This window comes from Branchiostoma floridae, chromosome 13, assembly GCF_000003815.2.
Source record: "Branchiostoma floridae strain S238N-H82 chromosome 13, Bfl_VNyyK, whole genome shotgun sequence".
Taxonomy (NCBI): domain Eukaryota; kingdom Metazoa; phylum Chordata; class Leptocardii; order Amphioxiformes; family Branchiostomatidae; genus Branchiostoma; species Branchiostoma floridae.
Window position 1 is genome coordinate 5832666 of NC_049991.1, and position 18842 is coordinate 5851507.

The 18842-nt window shown below is 39.3% G+C and overlaps 1 protein-coding gene across 1 annotated transcript; it reads left to right on the top strand.

The window, feature by feature from the left end:
- The first annotated feature begins 547 nt into the window (after nucleotides 1-547).
- LOC118429784 (pyranose 2-oxidase-like) lies at nucleotides 548-18842 on the top strand. The gene is made up of 11 exons (XM_035840417.1): nucleotides 548-604; nucleotides 6537-6870; nucleotides 7266-7396; nucleotides 12173-12379; nucleotides 12662-12872; nucleotides 14260-14403; nucleotides 14787-14966; nucleotides 15492-15719; nucleotides 16116-16232; nucleotides 16713-16894; nucleotides 17395-18842. Exons 2-11 carry the CDS (start codon nucleotides 6706-6708, stop codon nucleotides 17462-17464), a joined length of 1635 nt encoding a protein of 544 aa, XP_035696310.1. The 5' UTR covers nucleotides 548-604; nucleotides 6537-6705; the 3' UTR covers nucleotides 17465-18842.

An 18842-nucleotide genomic window follows, 5' to 3' on the forward strand; every position in this document is an offset into this window, starting at 1 on the left:
GATATGCCAACGGTGCATTAGTAGGCTCGGCTATCAGTTTATTAACCTCTATAAAACGTAAACATTCTATACAACCTATTTTTACCATATAATCTAAATCTAACCAATGAAATCAACATTTACGGCCCTGAGACTTAGTTGTTGATGAGATGACCATTGAATTTACAGCAAAAACAGTGCCAGAAATGTCAGGGCGTTATTTGAGGTCGCTGAACTCACATGTATAATTGACATGCATGCATGACCTCCAACAAGGTCATAACATTTGAGATATTTTAGCCATAGCCAGCACATCGGAAGCATGTACTTTGGTGGCGATTAATACTTTTTCATATGCTTTAGATTGAAACTTTGAAAAAAGGAATTTAAAGATCAACAAGATGTGTCTTGTGTGCAAGGGGTATCTCATGTCATAGACCTTTTGTTGGTATTTTAATTAACAGCGTAACAACAATTGGCTTGATGCCTTAGGGGTCGTTGTGCCATCCACCTTTTGGTAATGAGGTGCGACAGAAGCTGTTCGGTAACTTTAGGGGGCGAATATCTGAAAAGGTCTTGTCACTTGACAAACAGTGAGCTTGTCCTGTCTTCTTTTTTTCTAAAGGTTGGACATTTCTGTCTTTTCTATATAGATAATAGTTTGAAAATGTAGAGCTAGTAATGTAAAATAAAGTAATGTTAATTAAGTCGTGGCCTAAGGACACACAGAGAGATTTAGGTTCTGTTCTGCTGCAAAAATAAGGTAGTTTAGCCTTAATGTAAGATAAGTAATGTTTATCTAATCTTGCTTTTTCCCTTTTTTTCACCAGGGCATCCACCAGTACCCTCCCCCTGTAACCGGTATTGGACAGTTATTGTGTGTATTAAACGTATGGCTAGCATACAGGAGGTACTATAGCAAGGAGTTGCGAGAGGTCGATATGTTGGCGATTGTTGACATGTTCAGTTGGAGCCTGTTTACCCCCAGTGCAGTCTTCAGTATCTCACTCATACTCGTATCTTTATCTATCAATACATTTATCTACCTTAGTCTGGCTGTCTGTCTCTGTCTCTTTCTTCCTCTCTCTGTCACTCACTCACTCACTCACTCACTCACTCACTCACTCACTCACTCACTCACTCACTCACCCACACACTCACTCACTCACTTACTCACTCAGTCACTCCCTCCCTCACTCACTCACTCACTCACTCTCGCTGTATCTATCTCTTAATTTTGTCCAATATTTCTGGTCCAATATTTTCAAAATAAAAACAACGGTTAGTACGTTTTTTTTCCGTGTTATATTTGATAGGGGTTGGTGGTGTTTTGTGTTTGGCAGCTTTTCTCTTAGATAATGTGTCATTGATTTTTACTTGTATGTTCTACATTTAACGATGTTATAATTTAGTCAGAGATAACTAAAGAAACGGCTTCGGAGACTGGTCTGAATTCTGCTTCAAGTACATTTCGACAAGTTGTTTTTTTGTCTCAGATGTGCACAAGCGCAAATCGTAAAAGTAGCTAGATTGGATGCGTGATATAGCCTCGGGATGTCGGTTGGTTATCAGTTCATTAACCTCTAAAAACATTTTTTTTTTACAAGTTGAACCTACTTTTTACTATCGAATCTGTGCCAAACATTACTCAAAGTTTCCCATTCCTTTTTTTAAAATTTCGTGCAATTATGACATGGCTTCTTCACAGAAAAGAAAAATGTCTTTGCGATTAAATTGACCAAAACTAATTTTGGTTTGGGCGGAACAGTTACTCCCAGTGTCTTTTATTCGTCTCTGGGTGTCTAAAGTTCCACATGATTAATTGATCCCCCTATAGAAGGTACATGTTAGAACTTACATCTTATACGTTAAATCCTATTCACAGTATGCTGCGTTATACATGTAGACATCTGGTGGCTTCACTTTGAAATATGTTCCTTGAATACAAAAAGAAAGGTCTAGTCTAATATTCTGATTAAGAGAAAAAATAATACGTGGCCGGAACTTCGGAATAGTTACCAGGCTCGTACTACACGGTCAATTTTACAGCCCCTTTGTGCCAATGTGATTCTTACCACAGTGTTTTTTTTAAACGTTTTCGAAAATTTGGCGTAAAAACCTAGAAAATGACATCAACCCTTTTGCGACCCTTAGACAGGCTTGTTAATGAAATGGCCCTGAGACAGCGTTGTTAATGAAATGGTCCTGAGACAGACTTGTTAATGAAATGGCGCTGAGGCAGAGTTGTTAATGAAATGGCCCTGAGACAGACTTGTTAATGAAATGGCCCTGAGACAGACTTGTTAATGAAATAGCCCTGAGACGGACTTGTTAATGAAATGGCCATGAGACAGACTTGTTAATGAAATGGCCCTGAGACAGACTTGATAATAAAATGGCCCTGAGACAGACTTGTTAATGAAATGGCCCTGAGACAGAGTTGTTAATGAAATGGCCCTGAGACAGACTTGTTAATGAAATGGCCATGAGACAGAGTTGTTAATGAAATGGTCCTGAGACAGAGTTGTTAATGCAATGACCCTGAGGCAGAGTTGTTAATGAAATGGCCCTGAGACAGAGTTGTTAATGAAATGGCCCTGAGGCAGAGTTGTTAATGAAATGGCCCTAAGACAGAGTTCTTAATGAAATGGCCCTGAGACAGAGTTGTTAATGAAATGGCCCTGAGGCAGAGTTGTTAATGAAATGGCCCTAAGACAGAGTTCTTAATGAAATGGCCCTGAGACAGAGTTGTTAATGAAATGGTCCTGAGACAGAGTTGTTAATGCAATGGCCCTGACGTACAGTTGTTAATGAAATGGCCCTGAGGCAGAGTTGTTAATGAAATGGCCCTGAGACAGAGTTGTTAATGAAATGGCCCTAAGACAGAGTTCTTAATGAAATGGCCCTGAGACAGATTGTTAATGAAATGGCCCTGAGACAGAGTTGTTAATGAAATGGCCCTAAGACAGAGTTGTTAATGAAATGGCCCTGAGACAGAGTTCTTAATGAAATGGCTTTGAGACAGAGTTCTTAATGAAATGGCTTTGAGAAGACAGAGTTCTTAATGAAATGACCCTTGGATTTACAACGAAAACAGTGCCAAAATGTCAGGGACATAGTTCAGTGGTTGCCGTACTCATAGTATTTACCTTTAGAAAATGGCCTAATATGCATGCTTTTTGCTTGTTTTCTGTGTCAGGATGGACGGAATACAGAAAAAATAATAATGCACAGTATAAGTAAGAAGCGAGAATGAAAACAAATAGCAGAAAAAAGATTACTGTTGTTTACATTTGCACTCAAACCGTCTCTTCTAGTCAGTGTCAGCACATTGGAAGCATATAATTTTTGAGGCAATATTTTAATAATATTGTTATGTTTCATTTTGTTGAAAGTTTTGAAAGTTTGGAAAGAGGTAATTGTGGTTTGACGCCTTAGAGTGATTTGACACCTTTTGCTAATATTTCATGTCCAATTCAAGCATTGCGACAGAAGCTGTTCGGTAACTTTAGGGGGGCGTATCTCTGAAAAGTATTTGCCCCTGACCAACCGTGATCGAGCTTGTCCTCTCTGCTTTTTCTGAAGGTTGGACATTTCTGTTGTCTTTATTATACAAACGTTGGATTTGAATGCTGACTTAATTCTGATTAAGTCATAGCCTACAGACAAAGGGGCAGTCGGGTCTATTGCTACAAAGATAAGGTAGTTTTCCCCTTAAAAGGAAGGTAAGAGATCTTTACATGTTAATTACCTTTGTCCTTTGCCAGAATGGCTAAGGTTATGTTTTAGGTTTTTTTTTGTGTAAGTGTGTGTGTGTGTGTGTGTGTGTGTGTGTGTGTGTGTGTGTGTGTGTGTGTGTGTGTGTGTGTGTACAGCATAACTAAAGAAGCATTGGATGGATCCTAATGATATTTGGTAGGGGTCGGGAAAACGAAGGTCGAGTTCGATCATCATCATCATCGCGGGCTGCTTGCCCGGACCAAGTCCACCCTCTCCTTCCAGACGTCTCTGTCCCCCATAGCGTTCTTTAGGTCTTCGACCCGAAGCCTCAGATCACGGGCAAGCTGGTCTATGTAGGTTAGTCGAGGTCACCCTGCATGTGTATACCCGTGTGCTGGCTTCCACAGTATGAGTTCACTTGCAAGCTCTGCTTTGTTTCTAAAACAATGGCCGGCAAATCTGCTTTGTGTCTAAAACAATGCCCGGCAAATCTGGTCCTACGCTCCCTGATGATGATTGATATGGCAGGAATATTGCCATACAACTGTTCCTTGGTAGGATCAAGTTCGATAATGGGATCCTAGTGGCTTGCTAAGGTACTGCAGATGAAACTCATTTTTCTATATCTCGTGTTCTAGACATGCTGTGGTCATGATTTTTGAGTGATATATTCCTTGGGGCAGAGAGTAAGCGATGTGAGTTTGGGCCCCCTAACGGCTTTTTTGGAATTGCAGGCGCCGGTTTCCTTTCAAACTTTGGACGAGAATAACTCTACAACGTGTTGACGGATCTTCGTGATTTTTGGCATGTAGATAGAATGAGGTTGACTTACATAATGAGATACTCATTATGCAAAGCAACAGCTAATTTGCATAATTAATGAGGCAAGTTTTTAAATCCACTGCATTCCATGATAGGACTTTTAAACTTGTCGCATATGTAGCTGGGAAGGAGTGTCAATAGATATCAATTATGCAAATGATGACCTCATTTACATAATTAATGAGAAAATATGAACATGTCGACGGAACATCATGATGTTTGGTATGTGGGTAGCGTAATTGATACCCATAATGACATGCCAATTATGCAAATCAACAGCTAATTTGCATATTTAATAAGGACATTTTTATTAATCCGCTACATTCCATGATAGGACTTTAAAACTTGTCACATATGTAGATGAGAAAGAGAGAAATGTCAATACATATTTATCATGCAAATGGGGACCTCATTTGCATAATTAATGAAAAAAATGAACGTATTGCTTAAATAATGTGATACTTATTATGCAAATACATAACTAATTTGCATAATTGATTTGGAAAAGTTCATAAATCCACTGCATTCCATTATACAGTAGTACTTTCAAAGTTGTCACACATGTATCTGAGAAAGAGGGAAGAGAGTAAGAGGTGTATTTAAAGACTGAAAAAAATTGAAAGAGAATAAGTCAAGAATGGATCAAAGGATCATGATGATTTTTGGTATGCTGATAGCTTAAGTAGTGCTTGATAAAATTTGATATCAATTTAATGTAGCTTGGGATCTAATTTGCATTATCAATGCCGAAATATTATAAACCAACTCCAAGCATATAATTATGAAGTAAAATGACATGAGTAACGCATTTGTCTACAGACATCATTGTACATAACAATCCTGGATTATTTGGCAAAGGTATGTGTTTGTGCAACTCTAGCTACATAATATTTTCATTTTCCCCCTTTTTGCCAAAGTTTATTAAGTTTTAAAACATATGGCTAGCACACAGAGGGCACAGTAGAGAGTAGCTCACAAGTTGGCAAGTAAGTATGCGGGCGACTGTTAACCCTATTCAGACCGGGCTTTTTTTGACGTAAAAAGGACGTCATAAAATGACGTCATGCACATCTAAGAAACCAGTTGGGCTCCGCCATATTATATCCACCACCTTCAATTTTTATAAATACTTTTTTTGCAACAAATAATCGCAAAAGGCAATGGGAATAGACTACATTTATTTATTTAGATGTTTTTTTGAGGAAAAAATACCAGGTAGTTACAAATTTTAAGGGATAATTAGCTTGTTATCTTTTATCTGGCCATACGGTCCGCCATCTTGGATTTTTGGCTGATGACGTCATTAAATTAGCATAATTTGTCCATCAATATAAGTAAGAAAGATATGCTAAATTACATTCATTTTGTAACAAAATAGCAGTAATACAGCAAATAAACGTAAAAAAATACATCGTAGAACAGAAATTATCGATTTTTGGCAAAACTGCCCGTCAACAAACGGTTGCCATGGCAATAGAAAAATATGTAAAAATGTGTCAAATTTCATTAAATTGTTGCTAACAATATTTTAGGAAAACTCACCAAATTTGGTTGCTCTAGCGTAAGCTGTTCTGGCGTTATAGGACATCAAACCTGGCGCTGGCCTCTTAATTGTCTCTCTGTAGAGAAACAAATATTATATATATAAAGCTACTGTTCTTTAGTGCCTCACACCTTATTGTGATATTTTCACAGTACCCCTGTCACATTATCCACGATCTTCAGGCGTATCGATGGAAGATCGGCCATATTTAAGATCGACAGAGGGTTGCTCGTATTTTCACCAGAAAACTGCCCCTGCCACATAAAAGCCTTAATTTGTACATTGTACAATTAATGTCTAATAAAGTTGTTATTATCAGTGAGGCTCGGACGATTGCCGCAGAATCGTCGTCCGATCGATTTTCGCCAAATGTGATAGGAGTATAATTAGACAATCATTGAATTGCAGAAAAACGTAGGCGCACAGTCAGACTGGTTAGCACATTCTAACTGTTGTCATTCTACTTTTTCAGTCATCGCTTTCAGTTCAGTTGAGGTCATCCTTCCGGTGACACAATAAAATTCCTCCAGGCGGCTCTGTCCCGCATGACAGACAGGAGGTCTCCGTCTTGGAGGCCAACAACCTCCTCAATCACCCTCCTCATCGCTTTATTGTGTTAAAAAAATAAAGTAGTCACCATCATGGCTGCGGCGATTGACATCGACCGATATGTCGACGTGCTGATCGTCGGGACCGGGCCGGTGGGTGCTACCTTCGCCCGTGAGTTAACTGACGAAAGGGACTTGACTGTCCTTATGGTCGACAGCGGAGCCCAGTTGTCCAAAACACCAGGGGAGCATCTCAAGGTAACTGGATAACTTTACTGTTGGCTTTCTTTGGTAACCATCTTTAACTGCCTAAATGTAGCAGTGACTAATAAACTATAGTACTTAACAGACTACGTGGATATAATATTCCGTTGCATTGGAAAAGAAAGTTAGCAACATGATCTGGCTCTTCTGAGCATTTCTCATTGCACACTTTTATTTTATTGCTTTTAAAGACTTTTACGTTGTGCAAGCAAGTTTATGTCAATGACATTGGTTATACAAAATAATGATTATTTATTTCTAAAAGGGCACGGAAAACTTATTTGAAACATTTGTGTCAGAATCGATGACGTGACTTTCAGAATACATTGCTTATGCATTGGAAGATCAAGCCTTAGTCTTTAGACGATGACAACTTTTCCTTTTCGCAGAATTCTTTCCTCTATCAGCGGGACATGAATCTCTTCGCCCATGTGATTGAGTCGCACCTGGAGCCTGTGTCTGTTCCTACCAATCATTCACCCGTACTGACTCCGGACCCCGGGGCCGGTAACTACCAACGGTAAATAGACGTTAATGATGGACATCTATTTTACCTTACCTTTTTGCCTCCATGAAATGTCATGGAGGTTATATTTTCAGTAGCATTTGTCTGTATGTGTACAAGATAACTCAACAACGGCTGGTTGGATTGATTTCATACTTGGTGTGTTTGAGGGGTGCGATAAAAGATGGAAGTGATACGATTTTGGGCCCCCTAGCGAGTTCCCTTGGTACTACAGCGCAACTTCTGGTTTTGCTATCTTGTGCTCTGAAGAAGCTATGGTCACGAATTCTAAGTATTTAATAGCTCTTGTGCTCAGTAATAAGTGACATAAGTTTGGGCCCCCTAGCGACTGGTTTTGGGATAGCAGTTGCATTTTTGTCAAAAATGTTTGAAGTGGATAACTCAAAAACGGAACAACGAATTTTTATGATTTTTGGTATATAGGTACCTTATACAAAGTTTTACAAAACTAAATACTAATAGTGCAGAATTAGATTACATTTGTATAAATATTAGAATAATCTATCATAGCCATTTTTCAATGTATATCTTGTCCTGGACATGAAATGGTCATGACATTTGGGTGGTAGATAGCATTCAGCGTCACGGCAAAGTGGAGCAAGTTTCAGCCCCAATCATTTAAATTTGGAACTTTAGGGGCGCTCTGTCAAGACATTCCAAAGAGACTGATTGCCCAAAGGAAAAACAGATTGGCATCACTTTTAGCATATAGGTAGCTTGGACAAAGATGCACACAATGAATGATTAGTGATATACATGTTATGCAAATAGGACTTAACTGCATAATTAATTAGGATTTTTTATAACAATTGTTATCCAACAGTTTGTGTGTTGAGTGTTCGCGCCTATATCTCTAGATCTATGTAGCGTTTGCCGCATGCGTATGGGGTTTGGCACGTCGCCTGTAGTCAGTAGTGAAATGATGCACGTTCCTTTCTTTTCGCCGTATCTTTTGTTATAATCGATGTAAAAATATTAGAAATCACCCCTATATATCACCCATGTCCAGTATCAGGGTGAAATGCACGAAGTTGTCCTAAGTTAAGTTAGATGGCAGAAGTTGTTTAAAGTTGTCCGAAGTTGTTCGAAGTTATGACGTCATCCTAACCATTGCGTCATCCTAACTTTGGACAGTCAGCCGGGTGGTGTACGGAGTTGTCCGAAGTTGTTCGAAGTTATGACGTCATCCTAACCATTACGTCATTCTAACTTTGGACAGTCAGCCGGGTGGTGTACGAAGTTGTCCGAAGTTGTCCGAAGTTATGACGCCATCTTAACCATTACGTCATCCTAACTTTGGACAGTCAGCCGGGTGATGCACGAAGTTTTCCGAAGTTTTCCGAAGTCATGACGTCATCCTAACCATTACGTCATCCTAACTTTGGACAGTCAGCCGGGTGATGTACGAAGTTGTCCGAAGTTGTCCGAAGTTATGACGTCATCCTAACCATTACGTCATCCTAACTCTGGACAGTCAGCCAGTTGATGTACGAAGTTGTCCGAAGTTGTCCGAAGTTATGACGTCATCTTAACCATTACGTCATCCTAACTTTGGACAGTCAGCCGGGTGGTGTACGAAGTTGTTCGAAGTTGAACAAAGTTATGACGTCATCTTAACCATGACGTCTACAAACTTTTTCCAGCCAAGAGGAAGGTGTCTACAAGTGTACGAACATTTATCTTACTCAGAATAGTGGTTAACGTTACTATTTATTTGACACAGAGTTCTCCTAATAAACTTTATGATGGAGTTCTGTTGTGTTCAAGAGAAGACAATCAACTTTAAGGTTTATGTCTATCATAACCAGTAAATATGAAGAATCTTACCTAAATTAACACAACTTCTGAAAACTCTATGTAATGTGCAAATAACTGCGACTGTGAAATCGTACCATTAGGCTTCGCATGTCTATTTCTCTTTGACTGTTCGAACTTGAATTCGAATTCGAAACAAAAGGTTATCGAACCAAACTGTCACTTTTTTTATTTTATTTATGGAAGTACGCTTGGAATAAGCAACAAATTGTTTCTTACGTTACAAGAGGTATCCTTATACCACCGTCCACCCAATAAATATCCTGAGAGGAGGATGAGTTTTGCTGGGAAGACTAGAGGGATAGAGAAAAGAGGCGAGGCGCTACTCTTGGCGAATATAGATTCTTGCCACGACTACGTCCGCGCACTGATTGACAATCATCGTTATCTAGGAAAGGTCCCTGACGGCGAAAACAACAGTAGTGACCGTAGTCCTGATATTATTCGCGCTGTTTCGCGGAAGCAGAAGATGATGGTGGAATTATTTTTACGACACAACAGAAAAGTAAGAGGCATAGGGGACTATATGTTGCTGTTAACAGAAAGGTAAGAGGCATAGGGGACTATATGTTGTTGTTGGGACTATATGCCAGCCATCGTAGCTGCTATCTAAACCAGCGGCGCACTGCCGGCGCACTGCGGGCAGAAACTGTGCCCTACTACTATAACAATTGATGAAATTACTTATACAATATTGGAAGTCCAGAAATCTGGACAAACATTTTTTAACATGCTGCAATTGGTGTAAAAAACAGGCTAATTACTTTCCGACTTCTAAAAGTGAACATAATAAGAAGTGGACATTGTAGGACATAATATTCAAAACGTAGGTGATTACATGTAATAGAGAGTTAGAAAAACTGGCGCTAACGTTCCCGATAGACAAACTAGATAACCTAGAAATAGTATTAAAAGTTACGCAAATGAAAGCAAATAACAATAAGAACATTTACTGTAATAGTTTAAGTGTACTGAATGATGTCAGGTACATTGTATGTATATGCATTTATCTAGGGGGAATGTGGTTAAAGGAGTGAAAATAAATGAATCTTTTTACAACTTATAAGCATCGATTGTTATTGGTCTATTTGCATCTATTTTTTTCATTCGTGTATGTGCGTGTATGTTGTGTTTATTTTATGTTTGAAGCTTTCTATAACTAGCGGTATGTGCATGAAGTAATTTTGGACAACTTTGTAATTTTGGCTAACATACCTTAGCCACTGTCCGGGGTAAAATGACATCACCCAACTTTGCACAACTTCGGACAACTTCGTACACTTGCCACCCTACCCTGCCTACTGTACGAAGTTAGATGACGTCACGTAACTTTGCACAACTTCGGACAACATCGTACACTTGCCACCCTACGCTGCTTACTGTACGAAGTTAGATGACGTCACATAACTTTGCACAACTTCGGACAACTTCGTACACATGCCACCCTACCCTACCTATTGTACAAAGTTAGATGACGCCACGTAACTTTACACAACTTCGGACAACTTTGTACACTTGACACCCTACCCTGCCTACTGTACGAAGTTAGATGACGTCACGTACCTTTGCACAACTTCGGACAACTTCGTACACATGCCACCCTACCCTACCTATTGTACAAAGTTAGATGACGTCACGTAACTTTGCACAACGTCGGACAACTTCGTACACTTGCCACCCTGCGGTGCCTACTGTACGAAGTTAGATGACGTCACGTAACTTTACACAACTTCGGACAACTTTGTACACTTGACAACCCACCCTGCCTACTGTACGAAGTTAGATGACGTCACGTAACTTTGCACAACTTCGGACAACTTCGTACACATGCCACCCTACCATGCCTACTGTACTAAGTTAGATTACGTCATCCAATAAATGATTTGACGTCATCTGTGACTCCCGAAATAGCCTCAAAGCCAGTAGGAAACGGTTGTAACTTCGTACAACTTCGTACACCCTAACTTCGTGCACTTCACCCTGATACTGGACATAGCTCCTATATATAGGCGATATATTGAAACAGGCATCGTGGTTTCACCATTTATTAATCAGCTTATTTCCAAGCAAATAGTGAGGTTATTTGTTATGCCAGTGAAAGCCTTCAACAGATGTCTTTTCTTTCTTGAACAGTTGACATCGTGGAGCAACTGTTTGGGGGAAGTTAGGCATGATCAACTGCGTCGACAGTGCTATGTTCTCACTTTCCATCAATCATCGTGACACTAGACGCGATCACTAGTCTTAAGGCCCTGTTACTTCATAGAATAGATGTAAACGTGCTATAGAACTGTACCTAATTTCAGTGCAAATGTTCCAACAGTTGCTGGACATGGCAAAGTTACAAGTCGGCCCACACAGGAGCTACTGGAGTAGGTTCATAAGCTGAAGCCATCTGTTCATGGCATAATGTTCGCCACTGAATAAGTCATAAGACCTGTTGATCGTAGCCTCGATTTATACTCATAAGAAACTTTTCAATCGGTCTTTCTATTGGGTGCAAAATTTGAATAGGAAACCTTATGGATATGTTTTCAAGATCATATCTATAAAATAACACGAACATCATTACATACAAGTCATCATTAACAAACGTAAAATCTACAAAAAACACTGAATATTTCATGGAGGTATGAAATCGGTAGTTTCTGTCGTATTTTAGCACTACGAAGTATCAATCAGAACGCAGCTCCTTCCCTCGCGGTAACAAGTATAAACAGAAACAAATATGAACAAAAACAGAACCTACATCACTTCGGGTAACATGCATTTTAAACTGTATTCAGAAAGATCGTTATTACTAGCCTGTATGGTTCATCGGATTGAATTACAATCAAACACTTTATACATGAATTTAAAATGAACATATGGAAGAGACTCAAGTCGTAAGATACATTTTCTCACAATCGGATAGACGCAGAAATGGCTAATGGCTAAACTCTGAATTACTTTCAGAACCATCCTAAACGGACAGAATCCTTTCCAGGACCCCGAGGAAAATCTGCCGGACATCGCGGTGTGCTACGCTGTGGGCGGGATGTCCACCCACTGGACCTGTGCAACTCCCCGTGCACACCCCACTGTGGAGCGCTGGGACGGGATAGAAGACGAGGAGTGGGACAGGCTGTACAGTCGTGCTGAGGAGCTCTACAAAACTAACCAGTAAGGGGTAATGACACAACGCACAGCATGTAGCGAACAGACCTCTATGAAATCACATGTTATGAAATTCGAAAAGCGCTCTGAAATTCGCAAGCGCACTACAGTTTGAACCACTGTATTCATGAAAGCTAAAATCAGCCTGCAGGCCCCTTTTCAATGAGGTCATAGGACGGAGGCAAGAGTCAGACAAAATATTACTTGAACAGTTAGAATACTAGTTTTTTTTTTTTAGATTTTTGTTGGCGTTGGTAAACCTCTTCATTTGTTCAACCGAATTTACAGGACAGCTTTCGAGTGCTCTGTGCGCAACACCGCTGTTAAGAACGCCCTTCTAAAGGAGTACAAGGATGATCTGCCTGCTGACTACGGCGTGCAAAACGTCCCACTTGCCTGCGAACGTCGCAAGGACAAGCCGGAATTCGTCACGTGGAGCTCGGCCAGCACTATTCTTGGTCCGCTGTTGGACATGCCCGAAGAAAAGTTCCAGATACTGGTAAAGTTCTGCTTTCAACTTTGTAAGACAGTGTGTTCACCAATAGTAATACTCGCACAATCGCCTTCCGTTATCATACCTCGATGAAACATACACAGAGGCTATGTTTTTAGTAGCGTCTGTGTGTGTGTGCGTGTTGTCAAAAATTTCATGCGTTTTGAACTTCTGCGGTTATTTCCATGACAAATGGAGATATAGTTTGGGTTTTGTCTGTGTGTTTGTGTTTCTGGGTCATCTACCATATGCAAGGTGACCTAACAGTACCAACGTCCTTGCTACTCTGGAGTATCAGGTTGCTGACAGCATTGACTGTTCTCAAGTTAACGTCAGGCCAGTCCAATTCAATGTCTTGGTCTCGGATTCACTGGTTCTATTTTTCTGGATTTCGGGAAAAAATGTATCTCAGCTCTTGACTACCAAAATGAAATCGTCTTAGCACAAGCTTTTGCTTGCACGCATAGAGGTTTGACTTAATTGAATAACATGAAATTATATGTAATAAGTAGCACACTTTTGTCTACAGACATATTTCTACAAACAAACCTGGTTCATTTTGCAAAGGTATGATTTCGTGGAACTCTACTTACTTTTGCATCCTGCTTTAAGTTTTGGGGCGTCGAACCTCCTAACTTTGGGGTCCTTAACTATAGAAATCCTAATAGGCGAAAAACTGTGTTCTGCTACCATATGGTGATCTTGACCTGCCATAGTCTCAACTTTTTAGTCGAGATAGCTCTTGTGCTTGAATTTGAAATTAAAGCAAAGACATTGGCATCCTAGCGGTTAGTTCTATTTTTACAGGCAAATTTTGTTAGACCTTACCAAAAAGGAAAACTCAAGTAGGAAACAACTAATTTTAATGATTTTTGCCGTGTATTCATCTTAGACAAAGATGTACATCAAATATGATATGAATTGTTTAGAATTACTGACATTTGCATAAATAATCAAAATATCATATCATAGCCGTTTCATCATGTATCTCTTCTCCCGGGCATGATATCTACCTGGCATATGGGTGGTAGATAAAGACACCAGGATAAAGTGGGGGAAGGTTTGGGCCCCCTAACATTCACTCTTGAAATTGCAGGTATTTTGTCAGAACTTCCATAAATGAGCTTAAAATAGATTTAACCACAACATTAAACAGATATAATTAACATGAGAAACTAATTTGCATAATTGGTATACGAATGACAAAACTGCTTAATGATAAACAAGTACTTTGTACTTCTGACACGTGTAAGTTAGATGATGGTTAACATCACCATGCATAAATTATGTAAATATCTAAGTCATTTCTATAAAAGATATGTCAAGGCGGTATGAGGTTGCCGAATTCAAGTATTCACATAAGTATACACAGAGTATTTTACATGTTCAACAGGAACAGCACCAGTGTCTCGGTCTTGCCCACGACGGTAGCAGCGTGCAGTACGCTCTGGTCAGGAATCTGGCGAACTGGAACGAGAAATTTCGGATCAAGGCAAAGGTGTACGTGGTTTGTGCCGGAACGGTCCAGACACCACAGGCAAGATCTGATTTTTTTGCATTTTTCCACCTTCGCGGCAAAATGCCTTGGCGCCAGAAGATTCGGTGTTGGAATGATCGCACCTGTTTAATCTATGCCATAAATACCTGTTAAAACATAATTATTTCGACTGTGTCGGAACTGGCTCAATTGTAAGGTTTACGCATGGCACATGGCATGGCATAAGGTTTAATGACAGATTTAATCACCCTGTCTCTATCTATGGCATTCTAATAACTAGAAAAAACAACTTTCTCGCACGCAAGACCTGGCAAAATGCCAGCTTTTTAAAAAGGCACTTGATTGTTTTGCACAAAGTTGTAGAACAGTCTATTGGTATTGCTTTCGTCGTGATAACCATCAAACAACATTGTTACCAACAGCTGCTCTACAGGTCTCAAATCCGCCCGAAAGCCCTGGGTCAGTACCTGTGTGATCAGCCCATGGCCTTCTGTCAGGTCGCTTTGCTACAGGATATTATTGACTCCATCCCCACGACTAGGGAGGATGAGATGCATGCGCACGACCCCGTCCCCATCCCCTTTAAAGATCCTGATCCTCAGGTAACTTGTATCTTATACCACCCTAACCCATTAGGGCAGCGACCGCGCTACGGCCCAAAATTCGACAAATTTCTGCAAAAAATTTACAGAGGAAAAACGAATAGTGTACGTTTTGTTTTGATTTGTTGTGTTTTCGTTTATACTCCGTCTCATTCATGATAAATGAATGACGAAATCAAGGGTACCCAAGTCCAATTTAGCCTTCACAGCTGTAAATAACTTTATTAGGTTGGCAATTCTTCATATAGTAAGGTTCTTTAGGAACAAGCATGGAGTACTTTCATCTGACGTTTCGATGTCTGTCACTGTCAGACACCATCATCAGAGTAGAAAGACTTGAAACAACTGAGCCACGTTTGGAACGTCATTTTTGCTGGTGCAGCGCCACCTACATTGGCTATAAGTAGCAGCAAGAAGTAGTTTCCAGCCATTCTACCCTGATAATGGTGTCTGATAAACATAGCAACGTTCGAAGTAAGAACACAATTGTAAGAAATTACACTTGAAATGTTCCATTTTGTTTAGGTATGGATCCCGGTATCTGAAAACCGACCTTGGCACTGCCAGATCTGCAGGGAAGCATCATTCTGCAGGGGCATCAAACCTTACGTTGACGGCCGTCTCATCGTGGACCTGGCCTGGTTTGGCAAGATGAACAAGCCCCATCCTGAAAACATGATGACCTTTAGGGACGACATTCAAGATCTCCATGGCATGCCACAAGTCACATTTCACTACAAGATTCGTACCCAAGTAAGGACCAAATATAAAACTTCCTAAGAACATCTGCAAACAACATTTTTTTTCAACCCATCTTCATTCCATGCTTGATGGGCTGTCCCAAAATCAACATAAAAAGGAACATGTCAAAATAACTTCTGCAAAAGCAGAATATATGGCAACATTCATTACAGTCCTAAATTGATTTGACCCTTATGTAAGAATTTTAAAGAAAAAAAAAATGTTTGTAAGAAAATATGCCATTAGCATGATATATGATGTAATTCCTTTATACTGGACTGGAGTGAAATCCTCACGACTGGTTAGAATAGAGATCACGTTCATTCCCGTTCTACCCCATTGATGATCATATCGACTTATTGATGATATCATATTGATGATCATATTACTTCAACTCCCTCCCCACAGGAAGAACGTGACCAGCAGCACGCCATGATGAATGACATGTTGCGGGCTGCCGGGGCCTTGGGCGGGTTCCTCCCGACCTCACCACCGCAGTTCATGTCATGCTCTTTGCATCTGACGGTAAATATTCTGTTGGTATCGCTCAATCAACACTACAAAGTATGTCAGTAAATTTACGTTACCATGTCATCTAGGATAAGAATATAAAATATTGTTGTTGCAGCTCTTAACTAATGGCCTGGGGGCTGAATACTCTTAAAGTTTGCTTGCAGTTAGCTAGAACTACATTTCAGGATTGACGGTTTGGTCAGGCAGCTTTGGGGAACTAACGGTGTTACGTAAAAGACAACAAAGCACACTAAATGTGAAAAAAAATTCATACATATTTTTTTCTTCTTCAGTAAACTAAACAACGAGCCGAAGTTTGGAAATATTACTCTACATTAAGTAGGGATATAGACCTCTGCACTTAATACTTGATATGGTTTTATTACTTAGTTTTACCTAACTAACCAGACGAACTCAGGGGATATACTATGTAATGTGGAGCAGCTTAATGCATTATTTAAACCTTGTTGCGAAATCACTTTTATTGTCCAGGGCCCAGTGCGTATGGGTGAAGACCCAGACACTTCTGTCGTGAACGAATACAGCAAAGTCTGGGGGTTTGACAATCTGTATCTGGGCGGAAATGGCGTCATCCCTACCGCCACCGCATGTAACCCCACCCTCACAAGCTCAGCACTGGCTATCCGTGCAGCTCACCATATCCTTCAAAACTGGTATGATTCAATCGTCAGTGATTTTTAAATGTTTTTTTTTTATATTTTTGATTTTTGAACAAAACATACTTTTGCTGTTACCAACGTAATTCTGTCACCAGGTAGTCCCTACTATGTCATATAATGTTGAGTTTATAATCGATGTCTGTATATGTAATGGGTATTTTATGTTTTTAAGACTCCTTCAATATACCATATTCAAGACTAAAATTGAAGAAGATTCACTCTTTACTTCGGGATGTTTTAAAAGATTTAATAGACGTTTCAAAAGGTGTCCACCTTTCTTCATCAATGGAATGAAAATGGAATTGAATTAAATTTTTTAAAGTATCCAGAAGTAAAGAGTGAAACTTCTTCAATTTTAAGGTATCCTGGATGACTAATCTTCACAAACATATTCAAGACTGCTTGATTTTTTTTCTGACTTGTGGATGATTTCAAATAAAAAAGCTTTTGTATCACTCGGAGATCTGATATAACTCTTGTTTGTATTTTTCTAGGGATGACAAAGGGTTGGACCAGCTTAAGTGCAGCACGTTGGTAAAGCATGACCTCAAATACTGTATTTAGATCCTGAACCTTGAACTAACTGACGTTATTTGGATTACACATGTATTAGGTCCTATTAGGGTCATTTGAGGTCAGTTGCAGGTATCCACTAAACACCTGCGCAGGCCCTTATTCTCTCGGTGCCTCACAACAACCCAAAAAACTACGTTTTCGCAGATATAAATCGTTTCATCTGTTATTCCCGGTCAATATTTTGTTGTGGACATTTATGAAGAAAATGCCATCATATAATTCAGCCAAACGAAAGTACCCCTACACATACATGTAAACCAAAACATGCCATTTACAGATTTATTCATATAATGAATGAGACAAAATGAATTATAAATGGATATTTTTGACATTTACAATCACCCCCCCCCCCTTGTCGATCGTAGATTTACTTTCAATCAGAAATTTAAAACAAAACTCAAGACCCTAGTTTATTGCTGTACAAATGTTACAATGCAAATGTCAAGTTTTTTTGTTGTAAATGTTGGGTCCAATTAATAAAGTACATTTCATATTTTTCTTAATTTACCATTCTAGGATTTTGGGTGAATAATAGTATTCAATAAATCAATCATTCGCAGGCATCATAGTATTGCTGGGCTGTAGGCATACATTTTTGATAGCTTTTGCTTTGCATAGCTTTAGCTTTCATTTTGGACGCACTGTTTAATTTAGATGTATCTTATTCAGGCTGACGGGACTTAGAGGTTGTTACATCATTGTTCAACGCATTACCTAGAAGCTATTGGTCAAATGGACGTAGCCTTACGTGGGGATAACATCGGAATAAATTGCAAGTTGATGTGAGAGCTTTGTAATTGCTTAACAATGTGATAATTGTTCAGATTTAAAAAAAAAATGACGATATGTGATTCACCTTTCTGCCGAATGTAAACCAATTCCAGTAAATTGAGCCTGTTATGAAACCTTTAAACCATTTTTATTACTAGTATACTGTTAGTCCGTTTTTTCTCAACACCATGATGAGCTTTGAAGTTTTGACATTTCCTTGCAATGTCTTACCAACAATTTATATCTCACATGTGTAAGTTATTACTCATTTACACCTGTATCGGTTACGTAGTGTCGTAAAATACTATTATGTTATTATTTCGCTTTAATTTCTAAGACCTTATCATGTTTTTTTTTGGATTCAGTAACAGGTGGAAACCGCAAGACAATGGTATTTTAGACGTAAATAGTACAACATAACTTTTGTAGGACTTTCGTATGAAAATCTTAGCAGTCATTTTACATTACTTTAACGTGGAAACGAGTAGTTTTCAGGTAAATTTTAGAACTGAATCCCAAAATTTGACATCTATAATGGGAGGTAGACTGGATATGTAAAATATATCATATGTCAATAAAGTGGGCTGCTGACCAA

Coding starts and splice junctions, on each gene's coding strand:
- LOC118429784 (XM_035840417.1), top strand. CDS start 6,706: ATGGCTGCGGCGATTGACATCGACCGATATGTCGACGTGCTGATCGTC. Junction 6,871..7,265: donor CACCAGGGGAGCATCTCAAG/GTAACTGGATAA, acceptor TCCTTTTCGCAG/AATTCTTTCCTCTATCAGCG. Junction 15,720..16,115: donor ACTACAAGATTCGTACCCAA/GTAAGGACCAAA, acceptor CCCTCCCCACAG/GAAGAACGTGACCAGCAGCA.